Source organism: Oncorhynchus mykiss, chromosome 22 (genome assembly GCF_013265735.2).
Source record: "Oncorhynchus mykiss isolate Arlee chromosome 22, USDA_OmykA_1.1, whole genome shotgun sequence".
NCBI lineage: Eukaryota > Metazoa > Chordata > Actinopteri > Salmoniformes > Salmonidae > Oncorhynchus > Oncorhynchus mykiss.
Genome location: NC_048586.1, coordinates 21181665 through 21198130, shown reverse-complemented (window position 1 = coordinate 21198130; position 16466 = coordinate 21181665). Strand labels below are relative to the sequence as shown.

Here is a 16466-nt window from a genome sequence, read left to right as displayed (position 1 = left end):
ACAGTAGCAAGGCTTTATACAGACGTTTGTTAGTCAGGCTGATTGAGGTAGTAAGTGCATGTAAATATGGTTAAAGTGACTATGCATAAATGATGAACAGAGAGTAGCAGTAGCGTAAACGAAGGGTTGGCGGGTGGTGGGTGGCGGGACACAATGCAGATAGCCCGATTAGCCAATGTGCGGGAGCACTGGTAGATCGGCCCAATTGAGGTAGTATGTACATGAATGTATAGTTAAAGGGACTATGCATATATGATAAACAGAGAGTAGCATCAGCGTAAAAGAGGGGTTGGGGGGAGGGACAAAATGATAATAGTCTGGGTAGCCATTTTGATTACCTGTTCAGGAGTCTTATGGCTTGGGGGTAAAAACCGTTGAGAAGCCTTTTTGTCCTAGACACTCCGGTACTGCTTGACCATGCAGTATTAGAGAGAACAGTCTATGACTGGGGTAGCTGGGGTCTTTGACAAAATTTAGGGCCTTCCTCTGACACTGTCCGGTGTAGAGTACCTGGATGGCAGGCAGCTTAGCCCCAGTGATGTACTGACCCGGACGCGCTACCCTCTGTAGTGCCTTGCGGTCGGAGGCCGAGCAATTGCCGTAGCAGGCAGTGATGCAACCGGTCAGGATGCTCTCGATGTTGCAGCTATAAAACCTTTTGAGGATCTCAGGACACATGCCAAATCTTTTTAGTTTCCTCAGGGGGAATAGGCTTTGTCGTGCCCTCTTCACGACTGTCTTGGTGTGTTTGGACCGTTCTAGTTTGTTGTTGATGTGGACACCAAGGAACTTGAAGCTCTCAACCTACTCCACTACAGTACCGTCGATGAGAATGGGGGCGTGCTCGGTCCTCCTTTTCCTGTAGTCCACAATCATCTCCTTAGTCTTGGTTATGTTGAGGGATAGGTTGTTATTCTGGCACCACCCAGCCAGGTCTCTGACCTCCCTATGGGCTGTCTTGTCACTGTCGGTGATCAGGCCTTCCACTGTTGTGTTGTCTGCAAACGTAATGATGGTGTTGGAGTCGTGCCTGGCCATGCAGTCGTGGGTGAACAGGGAGTACAGGAGGGGACTGAGCATGCACCCCTAGGGAGCTCCAGTGTTGAGAATCAGCGTGGCAGATGTGTTGCTACCTACCCTTTCCACCTGGGGGCGGCCCGCCAGGAAGTCCAGGATCCAGTTGCAGAGGGAGGTGTTTAGTCCCAGGATCCTTAGCTTAGTGATGAGCTTTGAGGGTACTATGGTGTTGAACGTTGAGCTGTAGTCAATGAACAGCATTCTCACATAAGTGTTCCTTTTGTCCAGGTGGGAAAGGGCAGTGTGGAGTGCAATAGAGATCATCTGCGTCATCTGTGGATCTGTTTGGGCGGTATGCAAATTGGAGTGGGTCTAGAGTTTCTGGGATAATGGTGATGATGTGAGCCATTACCAGCCTTTCAAAGCACTTCAGGGCTATAGACGTGCTACGGGCAGGTCATTTAGGCAGGTTTTCTCATGGTCTGAGAGTCTTTCAGTGCCTTTTGGTAAACTCCAAACTTTTTCATGTGCCTTTTAAGGAGTGGCTTCTGTCTGGCCACCCTAACATAAAGGCCTGATTGGTAGAGTGCTGCAGAGATGGTTGTCCTTCTGGAAGGTTCTCCCATCTCCACAGAGGAACTCTGGAGCTTTGTCAGAGTGACCATCCAGTTCTTTGTCACCTCCCTGACCAAGGCTCTGATTGCTCAGTTTGCCCGGGTGGAATTGGAGGCCACTGTGTTCTTGGGGACCTTCAATGCTGCAGAATTTTTTTGGAACCCTTCTCCAGATATGTGCCTCGACACAATCCTGTCTCGGAGCTCTACGGACAATTCCTTCAACCTCATGGCTTGGTATTTGCACTGACATGCGCTGTCAACTGTGGGAACTTATGAATTTATTTACAGGTGTGTGCATTTCCAAATAATGTCCAATTGATTGAATGTACCACAGGTGGACTGCAATTAAGTTGTAGAAACATCTCAAGGATGAGCAAAGGAAACATGATGCCTCTGAGCTCAATTCCGAGTATCATAGCAAAGGGTCTGGATATTTATGTAAGTAAGGTATTTCTGTTTTTATTTTTTATACATTTGCAAACATTTCATTATGGGGTATTGTGTGTAAAGATTGATGAAGAAAAAATATCAATTTTAGAATGCGGCTGTAACGTAACAAAATGTGGAAAAAGTCAAGGGGTCTGAATACTTTCCAAATGCACTGTATATGGAGACCCCCTACCCCGGCTTAGAAAGGGCTTAGAGTCTTAAGGGTTATAAAATCCTGTTATATTAAATGAAGTGCCCTTTTATATAGACCACATGGAGAATCCAATAAATCTGATTTTCCAGATGAATAATGACTTGCTAAAGTACCCCAACATTTTTGCATGTCCCTCATTTAAGGGTCAAGCCTGTTACGTGAACGGAACTCTTGTTTTAATATGGGTGAAACTATTCCTATATTTTTATAAAGAAACACTAATCGAATTGTCAAATCTGTTACCCATAGCTAGATAGGCTATAAATGTTTTACCAAATAGATGTTTATTTTGCTCATCTTGCATTAATTTGCCCCTCCCTGTTGCACACAACAAGCTTCCATTCCCCAGTCACAGGATTTTTGGCTGATTTAAGAAGAAATCATCAACCCTGTTACTTTATTTGGTACCTTTTGAGTCTATATATGCTATGCCCGGTTAAAATAAAATAGAGAGGGCCTTGAAGGGGGTGATATCGAGTCCTACAGCGACAATGTTTTTCTGAACCTCCTGCTAAAGATGAAGAGGAATGTATCTTCCATTACGTTTTCACTAATGTGGAAGTCAATCTTTCAGGGATTGACATATAGTGAGCCAACGAAAAGTGAGCATGAGAAGGCTTATGTCTGCATACACAGTGCTAGGTATAGCACCGCTAGCCGTACACTGTGTAGCCGTATAATACCACTCATTGGAAGCACAACATTTACATTTACATTTTAGTCAGATGCTCTTATCCAGAGTGACTTACAGTTAGTGCATTCATCTTAAGATCACAGTCATAGTAAGTACATTTTTCCGCAATAAAGTAGCTGTCAGCGAGGTCAGAGCTAGGGGGGGAAAAAGTCAAGTGTGAGTGTTAGTTTACAAAAAAAATGTTTTTGTTGGTGCTGTGGGATTATTTAAGATACTCTTTGAAGAGGTAGGGATTCAGATGTTTTCGGAAGATGAGCAAGGGACTCTGCTGTCCTCACTTCAGGGGGAAGCTGGTTCCACCATTGGGGTGCCAGGACAGTGAAGAGCTTGGACTGGGCTGAGCAGGAGCTAGCCATACAATGTACAACCTATAGTAAAAAAATTGAATAATAATAATTATCTCAAGCTCTATAATGTTTTCATTATTTAATTAAGCTGAAGAGAGGCACTTCTTTTTTTTACCTCTTGAGATGGGAAAACATGTTTTTATGAAGTTGAGCATGTGATCTTGGTGACAGAATTAAAATTAGGTGAAATCAAAAGTATAATTGTTTACTCAACATCACAATTTAATGATATTACTGGAAAAGTTGTTTTATATTACTGGTGGCCCAAAAAAGTATACTGATGCTCAGTTCGTGTACAGAACTGACACAGTAGGTTTGTGTGGGTCAGCAACAGCATCCTTGAAGTGAAGGGTTTTTCTGCTGGGCTGATCTGTGAACACAAACTCAAGCCCAAAACATAAAGTAATCCATATAGAAATGTTATGATTGCGCTTCCTTGTAACCAAACCTGTCATAACCAAATTTCCTAACAGACGCCTCGTAGTTTCAAACGCACTCCTCTCCTCTCCTGTCCTGTGGTTTAAGGACAACTAGTCTCAGCTTTTAGTGAAGCAGATGGTACATTGATGTGGAAACTGTTCAAACTGTTCAAGTCATTGCTGTTAAAAGCAGCTCTTTTCGCTGAATCCTATACCACACACACACTACTGAAGCGATTTAGGCAAGTTGCCTTTGCTTAATGTCTTTGATATAACAGCGGGGCCTGCAGAGCTTGAGATGGGGTCAGCTCAGCTCCAGGACCAAGTGACTACATAACAGTGCTTTATGTAAGTCTGGCTGATGCAGACAGCTGGCGGGCTGAGAAACATTGAATGGTTCTGGGAAAAGTAGTCATCTGAGGCTGAGGAGTTGGGTGCTAATTTCAACACTGCTCTATGTAACACAGGTCCTTTAGGTTGATGGAATCGGACATTAGGTTTCTGCTGTTTCTCTGGACAAGGGTGAATCCAGGCCACTTCAACCGTATCCAATCAGGGAATAAGACCTGAATGGAAAATGTGTTATTATTTCCCCCTTTCATGAATTTCAATATGTCTGCTAAATTGAGTGGGTTGAAACTGATTTTACCGTAGGCCTTGTATTTGTGTTTGAATATACTGTACATTACCATAGAAGTTTATTCTCTCTGGGTTCAAAACATAATTTTTGTCAAACACTGATGTTTCATTGAGTTTCACAGTACAGGCCTGTAGAGGTCATACCAAGGTTAAATGTGATAGGTCAGTAATGACTTTCCTGTTCTCATTGTGTGTCCTTGTGCCCACAGATCTACATATTTGAGAACAATATTTACTACCAATCAGATGTGAAGAGCAACTCCCTCAGACTGACATCGTCTGGAAAGGAAGGGGTCATTTTCAATGGGATCGCTGACTGGCTGTACGAGGGTAGGTGGGTCGTTCCACGAATAGAATACATTTAGCACCCCTTTGATATTTGAAGTAAACATTGTGCAGCAATATTTAATCTTAAATACCTGTTATATTAAATTAAGTGCCCTTTAATATAGACCACACAGAAAATGTTATCAGCTTTTTTCTATGAATAAAAAGACTTGCTAAAGTGCCAACATTCAGCATTTTGGCATGTCCCTCTGTACCCTCTGTGACTTCTATGAAGATTTTAACCCACTTAACCCCAAAATATATCAATGTTTTCACCATCCGGTTTTCACCATCCGGTTGTGATGTACTGCAAAATTCTAAAAAACGACATTGGAGGCGGCTTATGGTAGAGAAGTTAACATTACATTTTCTGGCAACATCTGTGGTGGAAATTCCTGCGGTCAGAATGCCAATTACATGTTGCCTCAAAACTTGAGACATCTGTGGCATGTTGTTGTGGGAAAAACTGTGCATGTTAGAGTGGCCTTCTATTGTCTCCAGCGCAATGATCATGCTGTTGAATCAGATTCTTGATATGCCACACCTGTCAGGTGGATGGATTATCTTGGCAAAGGAAAAATGCTTGCTAACAGGGATGTAAACAAATGTATGAGAGAAATAAGCTTGTTGTGCATATGCAGTGGTGTAAAGTACTTAAGTACAAATACTTTAAAGTACTATTTAAATAGTTTTGGGGGGTATCTGTACTTTACTTTACTATTCATATTTGTAACTACTTTTACTTTTACTTCACTACATTCCTAAAGAAAATAATGTCGTTTTTTACTTCATACATTTTACCTCACTCCCAAAAGTAATCGTTAGATGTTGAATGCTTAGCAGGACAGAACAATTGACAAATTCACACACTTATCAAAACAACACAAATGCATCTATTGTAAATGATATCTGAGTGTTGGATTGTGCCCTGGTTATACATACATTTAAAAAAACAAGAAAATGGTGCTGTCTGCTCTGCTTAATAGAAGGAATTAAAAATTATTTCTACTTTTACTTTTGATACTTAAGTATATTTTAGCAATTACATTTACTTTTGATACTTAAGAATATTTAGAAGCAAATACTTTTAGACTTTTACTCAAGGAGCATTTTATTGGTGACTTTTACTTTTACTGGAGTAACTCTCCATTTACTGGAGTAACTCTCTATTTACTGGAGTAACTCTCTATTATTATACTTTTACTCAAGTATTACAATTGGGTACTTTTTCAACCACTGTGCGCATGGAACATTTCTTGGATCTTTTATTTCAGCTCATGCAACATGGGACCAACACTTTACATGTTGCGTTTATATTTTTGTTCAGTTTAACTCAAGATATTTGTGACTGAATAACACAGTTCAGTGATTTTCAACAATTCTAACATGCCTCATGTTTTCCTGATGATATCAAATTAGTCAAACACAGTCGGGGAGTCAAACCGCATTTTTTTAAACGAAATTTCCATTTCCCTTCAGCTACATAGTAGGTGGATGAATGAAATACTAAATTAGTACCGAATGCCAGTTTATGCAAAACAATGATTAAATATAAATGTGATGAAATAGCAGATTTGAAAAGGGAAGAGCTAATTAAGTTTAGGAGAAAGACAGCCCATTATGTTACTCAGGAGAAATGAAACTTTACACAGATTAAGAAAGCGTTTCAGCAAGCAGTTACTTTAACTGTGCAATTGTGTATAATTTTTGTTAATTTTTCCATCATCTGTACCTTTGTGAAGAATTATCATTGTAATGATTTACTGTGTGGGCATTTTTGCCTTGATATGGACATTCAGGGCCATATTAACTAAGCATGTGCACTACTATTAACTAAGCATGTGTGGAGGTCCTGGGCTGGCATGGATACATGTGATATGCGGTTTTGAGGCCGTTTGGATGTACTGCCAAATTCTCTAAAATTACATTGGAGGCGGTTTATGGTAGAGAAATGATCATTCAATTACCGGGCAACAGCTCTGGTGGACAATACTGCAGTCAGCATGCTAATTGCACCCTCACTTCAAAACTTGAGTCATCTGTGGCATTTTGTTATGTGACAAAATTATTTTATTTTTTTGTCCCCAGCACAAGATGCCCCTGTGTAAAGAGCATGCTGTTTATCCAGTTTCTTCATATGCCACACCTGTCACCTCTCTCTCTCTCTCTCTCTCTCTCTCTCTCTCTCTCTCTCTCTCTCTCTCTCTCTCTCTCTCTCTCTCTCTCTCTCTCTCTCTCTCTCTCTCTCTAAATGACTCCCAATCAGACCTAATTAACATCTCAAATGTTTGACATTATGTTGCCACAGACTGTTAAGTACTGTTAACTGCACTCGAACATCATGCTTGAGTTGTCGCAATACTTTAGTGCTCTCTATTTTTTTTAGCACACTATCGACATATGGCCTTCTCACATGGAACAGTACAGATGGAAACTTCAGGAAAGATGATTATATCAACTATTATCTCAAGGTGTTTCACACTAAACTTCCATATGCAGCGTTATAACTGTGAATGAAGTCTCCGCGGATGAGGGAACGTTGCCTTTAAATTTAAATTACTCTATAACGTGGATCTTACGCAATACTTCAGTGATACGGATTGAATCGAGCCCGAAATACTACATGGCCATTTTGTTGGAGAATACAGTGCCTTATGAAAGTATTCACACCCCTCAACTTTGTCTGCCTTTTGTTAAGTTACAGTCTGAATTTAAAATGGATTAAACTGAGATTTTTTTTTACACACAATACCCCATAATGTAAAAATGGAATTATGTTTTCAAAATGTTTACTAATTCATTCAAAGTGAAAGCTGAAATGTCTTGAGTCAATAAGTATTCACCCCTTTGATATGGGTAACCTAAAAAAAAATTGTAAAAATGTGCTTAACAAGTCACATAATAAGTTGCGTGAACTCACTGTGTGCAATAATTGTGCTTAATCTTGCTCCTACCTGAGACGCAGATGTCTCAACTAGACACCTGGAAATGCAAATGCGCTACGCTAAATGCTAAATGTACTCGTTAAAACTCAAACGTTCATTAAAACACACATGCAGGGTATTGAATTAAAGCTACACTCGTTGTGAATCTAGCCAACAAGTCAGATTTTTAAAATGCTTTTCGGCGAAAGCATGAGAAGCTATTATCTGATAGCATGCAACACCCCGAAATACCTGAAGGCGACGTAAACAAAAGAATTAGCGTAGCCGGCGCTACACAAATAGCAGAAATAAAATATAAAACATTCATTACCTTTGACAAGCTTCTTTGTTGGCACTCCTATATGCCCCATAAACATCACCATTGGGTCTTTTTTTTCGATTAAATCGGTCCATATATACCCAAAATATCCATCTTTGGAAACTGTGTGATTCAGAAAAAAACACAGTTTCAAAACGCAGCGTCATTTTTTAAAATTAAAAAAGTCGACGATAAACTTTCACAAAACACTTCGAAATACTTTTGTAATCCAACTTTAGGTATTAGTAAACGTTAATAATCTATCAAGTTGAACACGGGGCGATGTGTATTCAATAGCTCCACGTCTTCAAATCATGTTTGGGAAATCTCTCTTCCAAGACGTCCTGTCGGAGACCGGATGGAATGGAATCTCTCTCCTTTGTTTGACCAAGAAATAACTCCCAGGAAATTGACAAGACTGGCGACATCGTGTGGAAGCTGTAGGAATTGCAATCTCGGCCCCATTTAATTTGGTGTCCCTTAAACAATACATGCAAGTGGCGCATGGATATTTTTTTCAGTTTTCAGTGACCAGTTTTTCTTGCGCTTTTCGATGAAACACACGCTCTGTTATAGTCACAGCCGTGATTTAACCAGTTTTAGAAACGTCAGAGTGTTTTCTATCCACACATACTAATCATATGCATATACTATATTCCTGGCATGAGTAGCAGGACGCTGAAATGTTGCGCGATTTATAACAGAATGTTCGAAAAAGTAGGGGGTAGACTGAAGAGGTTTTAAGTTGATTTTTGAATAACTATCTCATCACTGTACTGCACACATACAAATATCTGTAAGGTCCCTCAGTCGAGCAGTGACCAGGGAGGTTTTCCAATGGCTCGCAAAAGAAGGGCAACTATTGGTAGATGGGTAAAAAAAGCAGACATTGACTATCCCTTTGAGCATGGTTATTAATTACACTTTGGATTGTGTTGAAGGAAACTGCTCAGGGATTTCACCTTAAGGCCAATGGTATCTTCAAAACAGTTAGTGTTTAATGGCTGTGATAGGAGAAAACTGACGATGGATCAACAACATTGTAGTTAATCCACAATACTAACCTACCAGACGAGCCAAATGGCTTTTATGCTCGCTCAGTAGCCGATGTGAGCAAGACCTTTAAACAGGTTAATATTCACAAGGCCGGGGGACCAGACGGATTACCAGGACGTGTACTCAGAGCATGCGTGGACCAACTGGCAAGTTTCTGCACTGACATTTCCAACCTCTACCTGACCGATTCTGTAATACCTACATGTTTCAAGCAGACCACCATAGTTCCTGTGCCCAAGAAAGTGAAGTTAACCTGCCTAATTGACTACCGCCCCGTAGCTCACACATGGGTAGCCATGAAGTGCTTTGAAAGGCTTGTCATGGCTCACATCAACACCATCATCCCGGAAACCCTAGACCCAATCGAATTCGCAAACGGCCCCAACAGATCCACAGATGACGCATTCTTAATCTCTCCACACTGCCCTTTCCCACCTGGACAAAAGGAACACCTACTACTATGTGAGAATGCTGTTCATTGACTACAGCTCAGCGTTCAACACCATAGTGCCTACAAGGCTCATCACTAAGCTAAGCTAAACACCTCCCTCTTCACCTGGATTCTGGACTTCCTGATGGGCCACCCCCAGGTGGTGAGGGTAGGTAACAACACATATGCCATCCTGATCCTCATCACAGGGGCCCCTCAGGGGTCCGTGCTTAGTCCCCTCCTGTCCTAACTGTTTACCCACGACTGCGTGGCCAAGCACGACTCCAACACCATCATTAACTTTGCTGATGACACAACAGTGGTAGGCCTGATCACTGACAACGATGGGACAGACTATAGGGAGGAGGTCAGAGACCTGGCAGTGTAGTGGCGCTACAGAGGGTACATCACTGGGGCCAAGCATCACTGGGGCCAAGTATATCACTGGGGCCAAGCTTCCTGCCATCCAGGACCTATATACTCGGCAGTGTCAGAGGAAGGCCCAAAAAATGGTCATAGTCTCCGGTCACCCAAGTCAAAGACTGTTCTCTCTGCTACCACGCAATACCGGAGCGCCAAATCTAGGTCCAAAAGGCGCCTTAACAGCTTCTACCCTCAAGTCATAAAACTGCTGAACAATTAATCATATGGCCACCCGGACTATTTACATTGACCCCCCTTTGTTTCTACACTGCTGCTACTCGCTGTGTATGATCTATGCATAGTCACTTTACCCCTACCTTCATGTACAAATTACCTCGACTAACCTGTACTCCCACACATTGACTTGGTACCAGTACCCCCTGTATATAGCCCCGTTATTTTATTGTGTTACTTTTTATTTTATAATTTACTTTAGTTTATTTAGTAAATATTTTATTGACTCTTATTTCTTGAACTGCATTGTTGGTGAAGGGCTTGTAGTAAGCATTTCACCTGTTGTATTCAGTGCATGTGAAAAATAACATTTGATTTGATAATTGACAGAATGAAAAGAAGGAAGCCTGTACAGAATACAAATATTCCAAAGCATGCATCCTGTTTGCAACAAGGCACTTAAGTAACACTGCAAAATTAATTAAGTTAAGTTTTTGTCCTGAATAGAAAGTATTATGTTTGCGGCAAATACAACACATTAGTACCACTCTTCATATTTTCAAACATAGTGGTGGCTGCATCATGCTATGGGTATGCTGATAATCGCTAAGGACTGGGGAGTTTTTCAGGATGAAGAAGAAACATAATAGACCTAAGCAGAGGCAAAATCCTTGAGGATAACCTGTTTCAGTCTGCTTTCCACCAGACAATGGGAGATGAATTCACTTTTCAGCGGGACAATAACCTAAAGCGCAAGGCCAAATCTACACTGGAGTTGCTTACCAAGAAAACAGTGAATGTTTCTGAGTGTCATGTATTGTCATGTTGTGTCTTGTTCCTGTTCTTTCTCTTCACCCTGTCTCCCTCTGCTGGTCGTATTGGGTTGCCTTCTCTTCCCCTCCTTCCCCCAGCTGTTCATTGTCTTCTCTAACTACCTCGTTCACCCTTTTCCCACCTGTTCCCTTTTTCCCTCTGATTGGGTCTCTATTTCTCTCTCTGTTCCTGCTTCTGTCTTTGTCAGATTCTCGTTTGAGTTTCTCATGCCAGAACCAAACTATCGTCTTGTTTGCTTCAACCTTGTCCTGTCCTGTCGGAATCTGCCTGTTCATCTGAGGCTACGTGTGATCAGGTACCTCTGTCCTCTACAACCCAGCTAATCCCCTCTGCTGCTAGAAGAGGACTCTAACCCAGCTATTCTCCTCTGCTGCTAGAAGGGGAACTCTTCTGTGATATTCAGAAGGACTTTATGTTTCATTTGTCGCCCTCTCTGCGGGTTGTTTATTTTGCCATCATATCCATTTGAAGAGGATCTATGTCTTACCTGTGTTTCGACATTAAAGAACTCTGTTTTTGTTAAACTGCTTTTGGGTCCTCAATCACGTGCATGACAGAAGAATCTGACCAAGAATGGACCCAGCGACTTCGGATCCTCTCCACTCAGCCGTCGAGATCCAGGGAGCGATGCTAGGCAGACACGAGCAGGAATTGTCTGCTGCTCGACATGCCGTTGAGACCCTGGCCGCCCAAGTCTCCAACCTCACAGAACAGATTCACCATCTCTGCCTCGATCCACCGGCCACTTCCAGGGCTTTCGAATCTACGGAGCCCAGAATCAATAACCCGCCGTGTTACTCTGGGGAGCCCACTGAATGCCGCTCGTTCCTCACCCAGTGTGATATTGTGTTTTCTCTCCAGCCCAACACTTACTCCAGGAGCACAGCTCGTGTCGCCTACGTCATATCTCTCCTTACTGGACGGGCTCGTGAGTGGGGCACGGCAATCTGGGAGGCAAGGGCTGAGTGTACTAACCAGTATCAGGACTTTAAGGAGGAGATGATACGGGTTTTTGATCGTTCTGTTTTTGGGGAGGAAGCTTCCAGGGCCCTGTCTTCCCTATGTCAAGGTAATCGATCCATAACAGACTACTCTATTGAGTTTCGCACTCTTGCTGCCTCCAGTGACTGGAACGAGCCGGCTTTGCTCGCTCGTTTTCTGGAGGGTCTCCGCGCGGAGGTAAAGGATGAGATTCTCTCCCGGGAGGTTCCTTCCAGCGTGGATTCCTTGATTGAACTCGCTATTCGCATAGAGCGACGGGTTGATCTTCGTCACCGAGCTCGTGGAAAGGAGCTCGCGTTCTCCGTTGCCCCCCTCTCCGCATCACTACCATCTTCCTCTGCCGGCTCGGGTGCTGAGCCTATGCAGCTGGGAGGTATCCGCATCTCGACTAAGGAGAGGGAACGGAGAATCACCAACCGCCTCTGTCTCTATTGTGGTTCTGCTGGTCATTTTGTCACTTCATGTCCAGTAAAAGCCAGAGCTCATCAGTAAGCGGAGGGCTACTGGTGAGCGCTACTACTCCTGTCTCTCCTTCAAGATCCTGCACTACCTTGTCGGTCCATGTACGCTGGACCGGTTCGTCAGCTTCCTGCAGTGCCTTGATAGACTCTGGGGCGGAGGGCTGTTTTATGGACGAGACCTGGGCTCGGGAACATGACATTCCTCTCAGACAGTTAAGGGAGCCCACGGCCTTGTTCGCTTTGGATGGTAGTCCTCTCCCCAGGATTCAGCGTGAGACGCTACCTTTAACCCTCACTGTCTCTGGTAATCATAGCGAAACCCTTTCTTTTTAAATTTTTCGTTCACCTTTTACACCTGTTGTTTTGGGCCATCCCTGGCTAGTTTGTCATAATCCTTCTATTAATTGGTCTAGTAATTCTATCCTCTCCTGGAACGTCTCTTGTCATGTGAAATGTTTAATGTCTGCTATCCCTCCTGTTTCCTCTGTCTCTTCTTCACAGGAGGAGCCTGGTGATTTGACAGGGGTGCCGGAGGAATATCACGATCTGCGCACGGTGTTCAGTCGGTCCAGGGCCACCTCTCTTCCTCCACACCGGTCGTATGATTGTAGTATTGATCTCCTTCCGGGAACCACTCACCCCCGGGGTAGACTATACTCTCTGTCGGCTCCCGAACGTAAGGCTCTCGAAGATTATTTGTCTGTAGCTCTTGACGCCGGTACCATAGTCCCCTCCTCCTCTCCCGCCGGAGCGGGGGGTTTTTTTGTCAAAAAGAAGGACGGGTCTCTGCGCCCCAGGAAGGATTATCGAGGGCTGAATGACATAACAGTGAAGAATCGTTATCTGCTTCCTCTTATGTCTTCAGCCTTCGAGATCCTGCAGGGAGCCAGATTTTTCACTAAGTTGGACCTTCGTAACGCTTACCATCTCGTGCGCATCAGGGAAGGGGACGAGTGGAAGACGGCGTTTAACACTCCGTTAGGGCACTTTGAATACCGGGTTCTTCCTTTCGGCCTCGCTAACGCTCCAGCTGTCTTTCAGGCATTAGTCAATGACGTCCTGAGAGACATGCTGAACATCTTTGTTTTCGTTTACCTTGACGATATCCTGATTTTTTTTTCACCGTCACTCCAGATTCATGTTCAGCACGTTCGACGTGTCCTCCAGCGCCTTTTAGAGAATTGTCTTTTTGTGAAGGCTGAGAAGTGCACTTTTCATGCCTCCTCCGTCACATTTCTCGGTTCTGTTATTTCCGCTGAAGGCATTAAGATGGATCCCGCTAAGGTCCAAGCTGTCATTGATTGGCCCGTCCCTAAGTCACGCGTCGAGCTGCAGCGCTTTCTCGGCTTCGCGAACTTCTATCGTCGTTTCATCCGTAATTTCGGTCAGGTGGCAGCTCCTCTCACAGCCCTTACTTCTGTCAAGACGTGCTTTAAGTGGTCCGTTTCCGCCCAGGGAGCTTTTGATCTCCTCAAGAATCGTTTTACATCCGCACCTATCCTTGTTACACCTGACGTCTCTAGACAGTTCGTTGTCGAGGTTGACGCGTCAGAGGTGGGCGTGGGAGCCATTCTTTCTCAGCGCTCCCTCTCTGACGACAAGGTCCACCCTTGCGCGTATTTTTCTCATCGCCTGTCGCCGTCGGAACGTAACTATGATGTGGGAAACCGCAAACTGCTCGCCATCCGCTTAGCCCTAGGCGAATGGCGACAGTGGTTGGAGGGGGCGACCGTTCCTTTTGTCGTTTGGACTGACCATAGGAACCTTGAGTACATCCGTTCTGCCAAACGACTTAATGCGCGTCAGGCTCGTTGGGCGCTGTTTTTCGCTCGTTTCGAGTTCGTGATTTCTTATCGTCCGGGCTCTAAGAACACCAAGCCTGATGCTTTATCTCGTCTCTTCAGTTCTTCAGTAGCCTCCACTGACCCCGAGGGGATTCTCCCTGAGGGGCGTGTTGTCGGGTTGACTGTCTGGGGAATTGAGAGGCAGGTAAAGCAAGCACTCACTCACACTCCGTCGCCGCGCGCTTGTCCTAGGAACCTTCTTTTCGTTCCCGTTCCTACTCGTCTGGCCGTTCTTCAGTGGGCTCACTCTGCCAAGTTAGTCGGCCACCCTGGCGTTCGGGGTACGCTTGCTTCCATTCGCCAGCGTTTTTGGTGGCCCACCCGGGAGCATGACACGCGTCGTTTCGTGGCTGCTTGTTCGGGTCTGCGCGCAGACTAAGTCCGGTAACTCCCCTCCTGCCGGCCGTCTCAGGCCGCTTCCCATTCCCTCTCGACCGTGGTCTCACATCGCCTTAGATTTTATCACCGGACTGCCATCGTCAGCGGGGAAGACTGTTATTCTTACGGTTGTCGATAGGTTCTCTAAGGCGGCTCATTTTATTCCCCTTGCTAAGCTCCCTTCTGCTAAAGAAACGGCACAAATCATCATCGAGAATGTTTTCAGAATTCATGGCCTTCCGTCAGACGTCGTTTCGGACAGGGGTCCGCAATTCACGTCTCAATTTTGGAGGGAGTTTTGCCGTTTGATTGGGGCTTCCGTCAGTCTCTCTTCCGGCTTTCACCCCCAGTCTAACGGTCAAGCAGAACGGGCCAATCAGACTATTGGTCGCATCTTACGCAGTCTTTCTTTTCGTAACCCTGCGTCTTGGTCAGAACAGCTCCCCTGGGCAGAATACGCCCACAACTCGCTTCCTTCATCTCCTTTTCAGAGTAGCCTCGGGTACCAGCCTCCGCTGTTCTCGTCTCAGTTCGCCGAGTCCAGCGTCCCCTCCGCTCAGGCTTTTGTCCAACGTTGCGAGCGCACCTGGAAGAGGGTCAGGTCTGCACTTTGCCGTTATAGGGCGCAGACTGTGAGAGCCGCTAATAAGCGTAGAACTAAGAGTCCTAGATATTGTCGCGGTCAGAGTTTGGCTCTCCACTCAGAACCTTCCCCTTAAGACAGTTTCTCGCAAGTTGACCCCGCGGTTCATTGGTCCGTTCCGTATTTCTCAGATCATTAATCCTGTCGCAGTGCGACTTCTTCTTCCGCGATATCTTCGTCGCGTCCACCCGGTCTTCCATGTCTCCTGTGTTAAGCCCGTTCTTCGCGCCCCCGCTCGTCCTCCCCCCCCCCCCCCCCCCATCCTTGTCGAGGGCGCACCTATCTACAGGGTCCGTAAGATTTTGGACATGCGTCTTCGGGGCCGTGGTCATCAGTACCTAGTGGATTGGGAGGGGTACAGTCCTGAGGAAAGGAGTTGGGTTCCCTCTCGGGACGTGCTGGACCGTTCGCTGATCGATGATTTCCTCCGTTGCCGCCAGGTTTCCTCCTCGAGTGCGCCAGGAGGCGCTCGGTGAGTGGGGGGGTACTGTCATGTATTGTCATGTTGTGTCTTGTTCCTGTTCTTTCTCTTCACCCTGTCTCCCTCTGCTGGTCGTATTGGGTTGCCTTCTCTTCCCCTCCTTCCCCCAGCTGTTCCTTGTCTTCTCTAACTACCTCGTTCACCCTTTTCCCACCTGTTCCCTTTTTCCCTCTGATTGGGTCTCTATTTCTCTCTCTGTTCCTGCTTCTGTCTTTGTCAGATTCTCGTTTGAGTTTCTCATGCCAGAACCAAACTATCGTCTTGTTTGCTTCAACCTTGTCCTGTCCTGTCGGAATCTGCCTGTTCATCTGAGGCTACGTGTGATCAGGTACCTCTGTCCTCTACAACCCAGCTAATCCCCTCTGCTGCTAGAAGAGGACTCTAACCCAGCTATTCTCCTCTGCTGCTAGAAGGGGAACTCTTCTGTGATATTCAGAAGGACTTTGTTTCATTTGTCGCCCTCTCTGCGGGTTGTTTATTTTGCCATCATATCCATTTGAAGAGGATCTATGTCTTACCTGTGTTTCGACATTAAAGAACTCTGTTTTTGTTAAACCGCTTTTGGGTCCTCAATCACGTGCATGACACTGAGTGGCTGAGCTAAAGTTTTGACTTAAATCTACTTAAACATCTACAGCAAGACCTGATAATGGTTAATGGTTGTCTAGCAATGATCAACAATCAATTTGACAGTTTTGAAAATAATAATTACAATAATTTTGAAAAGAATAATGGGCAAATGTTGCACAATCCAGGAGTGGAACACACTTAGATACTTACCCAGAAAGACTCAA

The 16466-nt window shown here is 44.6% G+C and overlaps 1 protein-coding gene across 4 annotated transcripts in view; it reads left to right on the top strand.

Annotated features, from left to right (window-relative positions):
• Window positions 1-16466, top strand: part of LOC110501587 (inactive dipeptidyl peptidase 10) — a 304120-nt gene that overhangs the window by 249073 nt on the left and 38581 nt on the right. For all 4 annotated transcript variants that reach the window (XM_021579260.2, XM_036958955.1, XM_021579258.2 and 1 more), the window contains one exon: window positions 4586-4706. In XM_021579260.2, the coding sequence (XP_021434935.1) occupies window positions 4586-4706 (121 nt within the window). The remainder of the gene's footprint in view (window positions 1-4585; window positions 4707-16466) is intronic.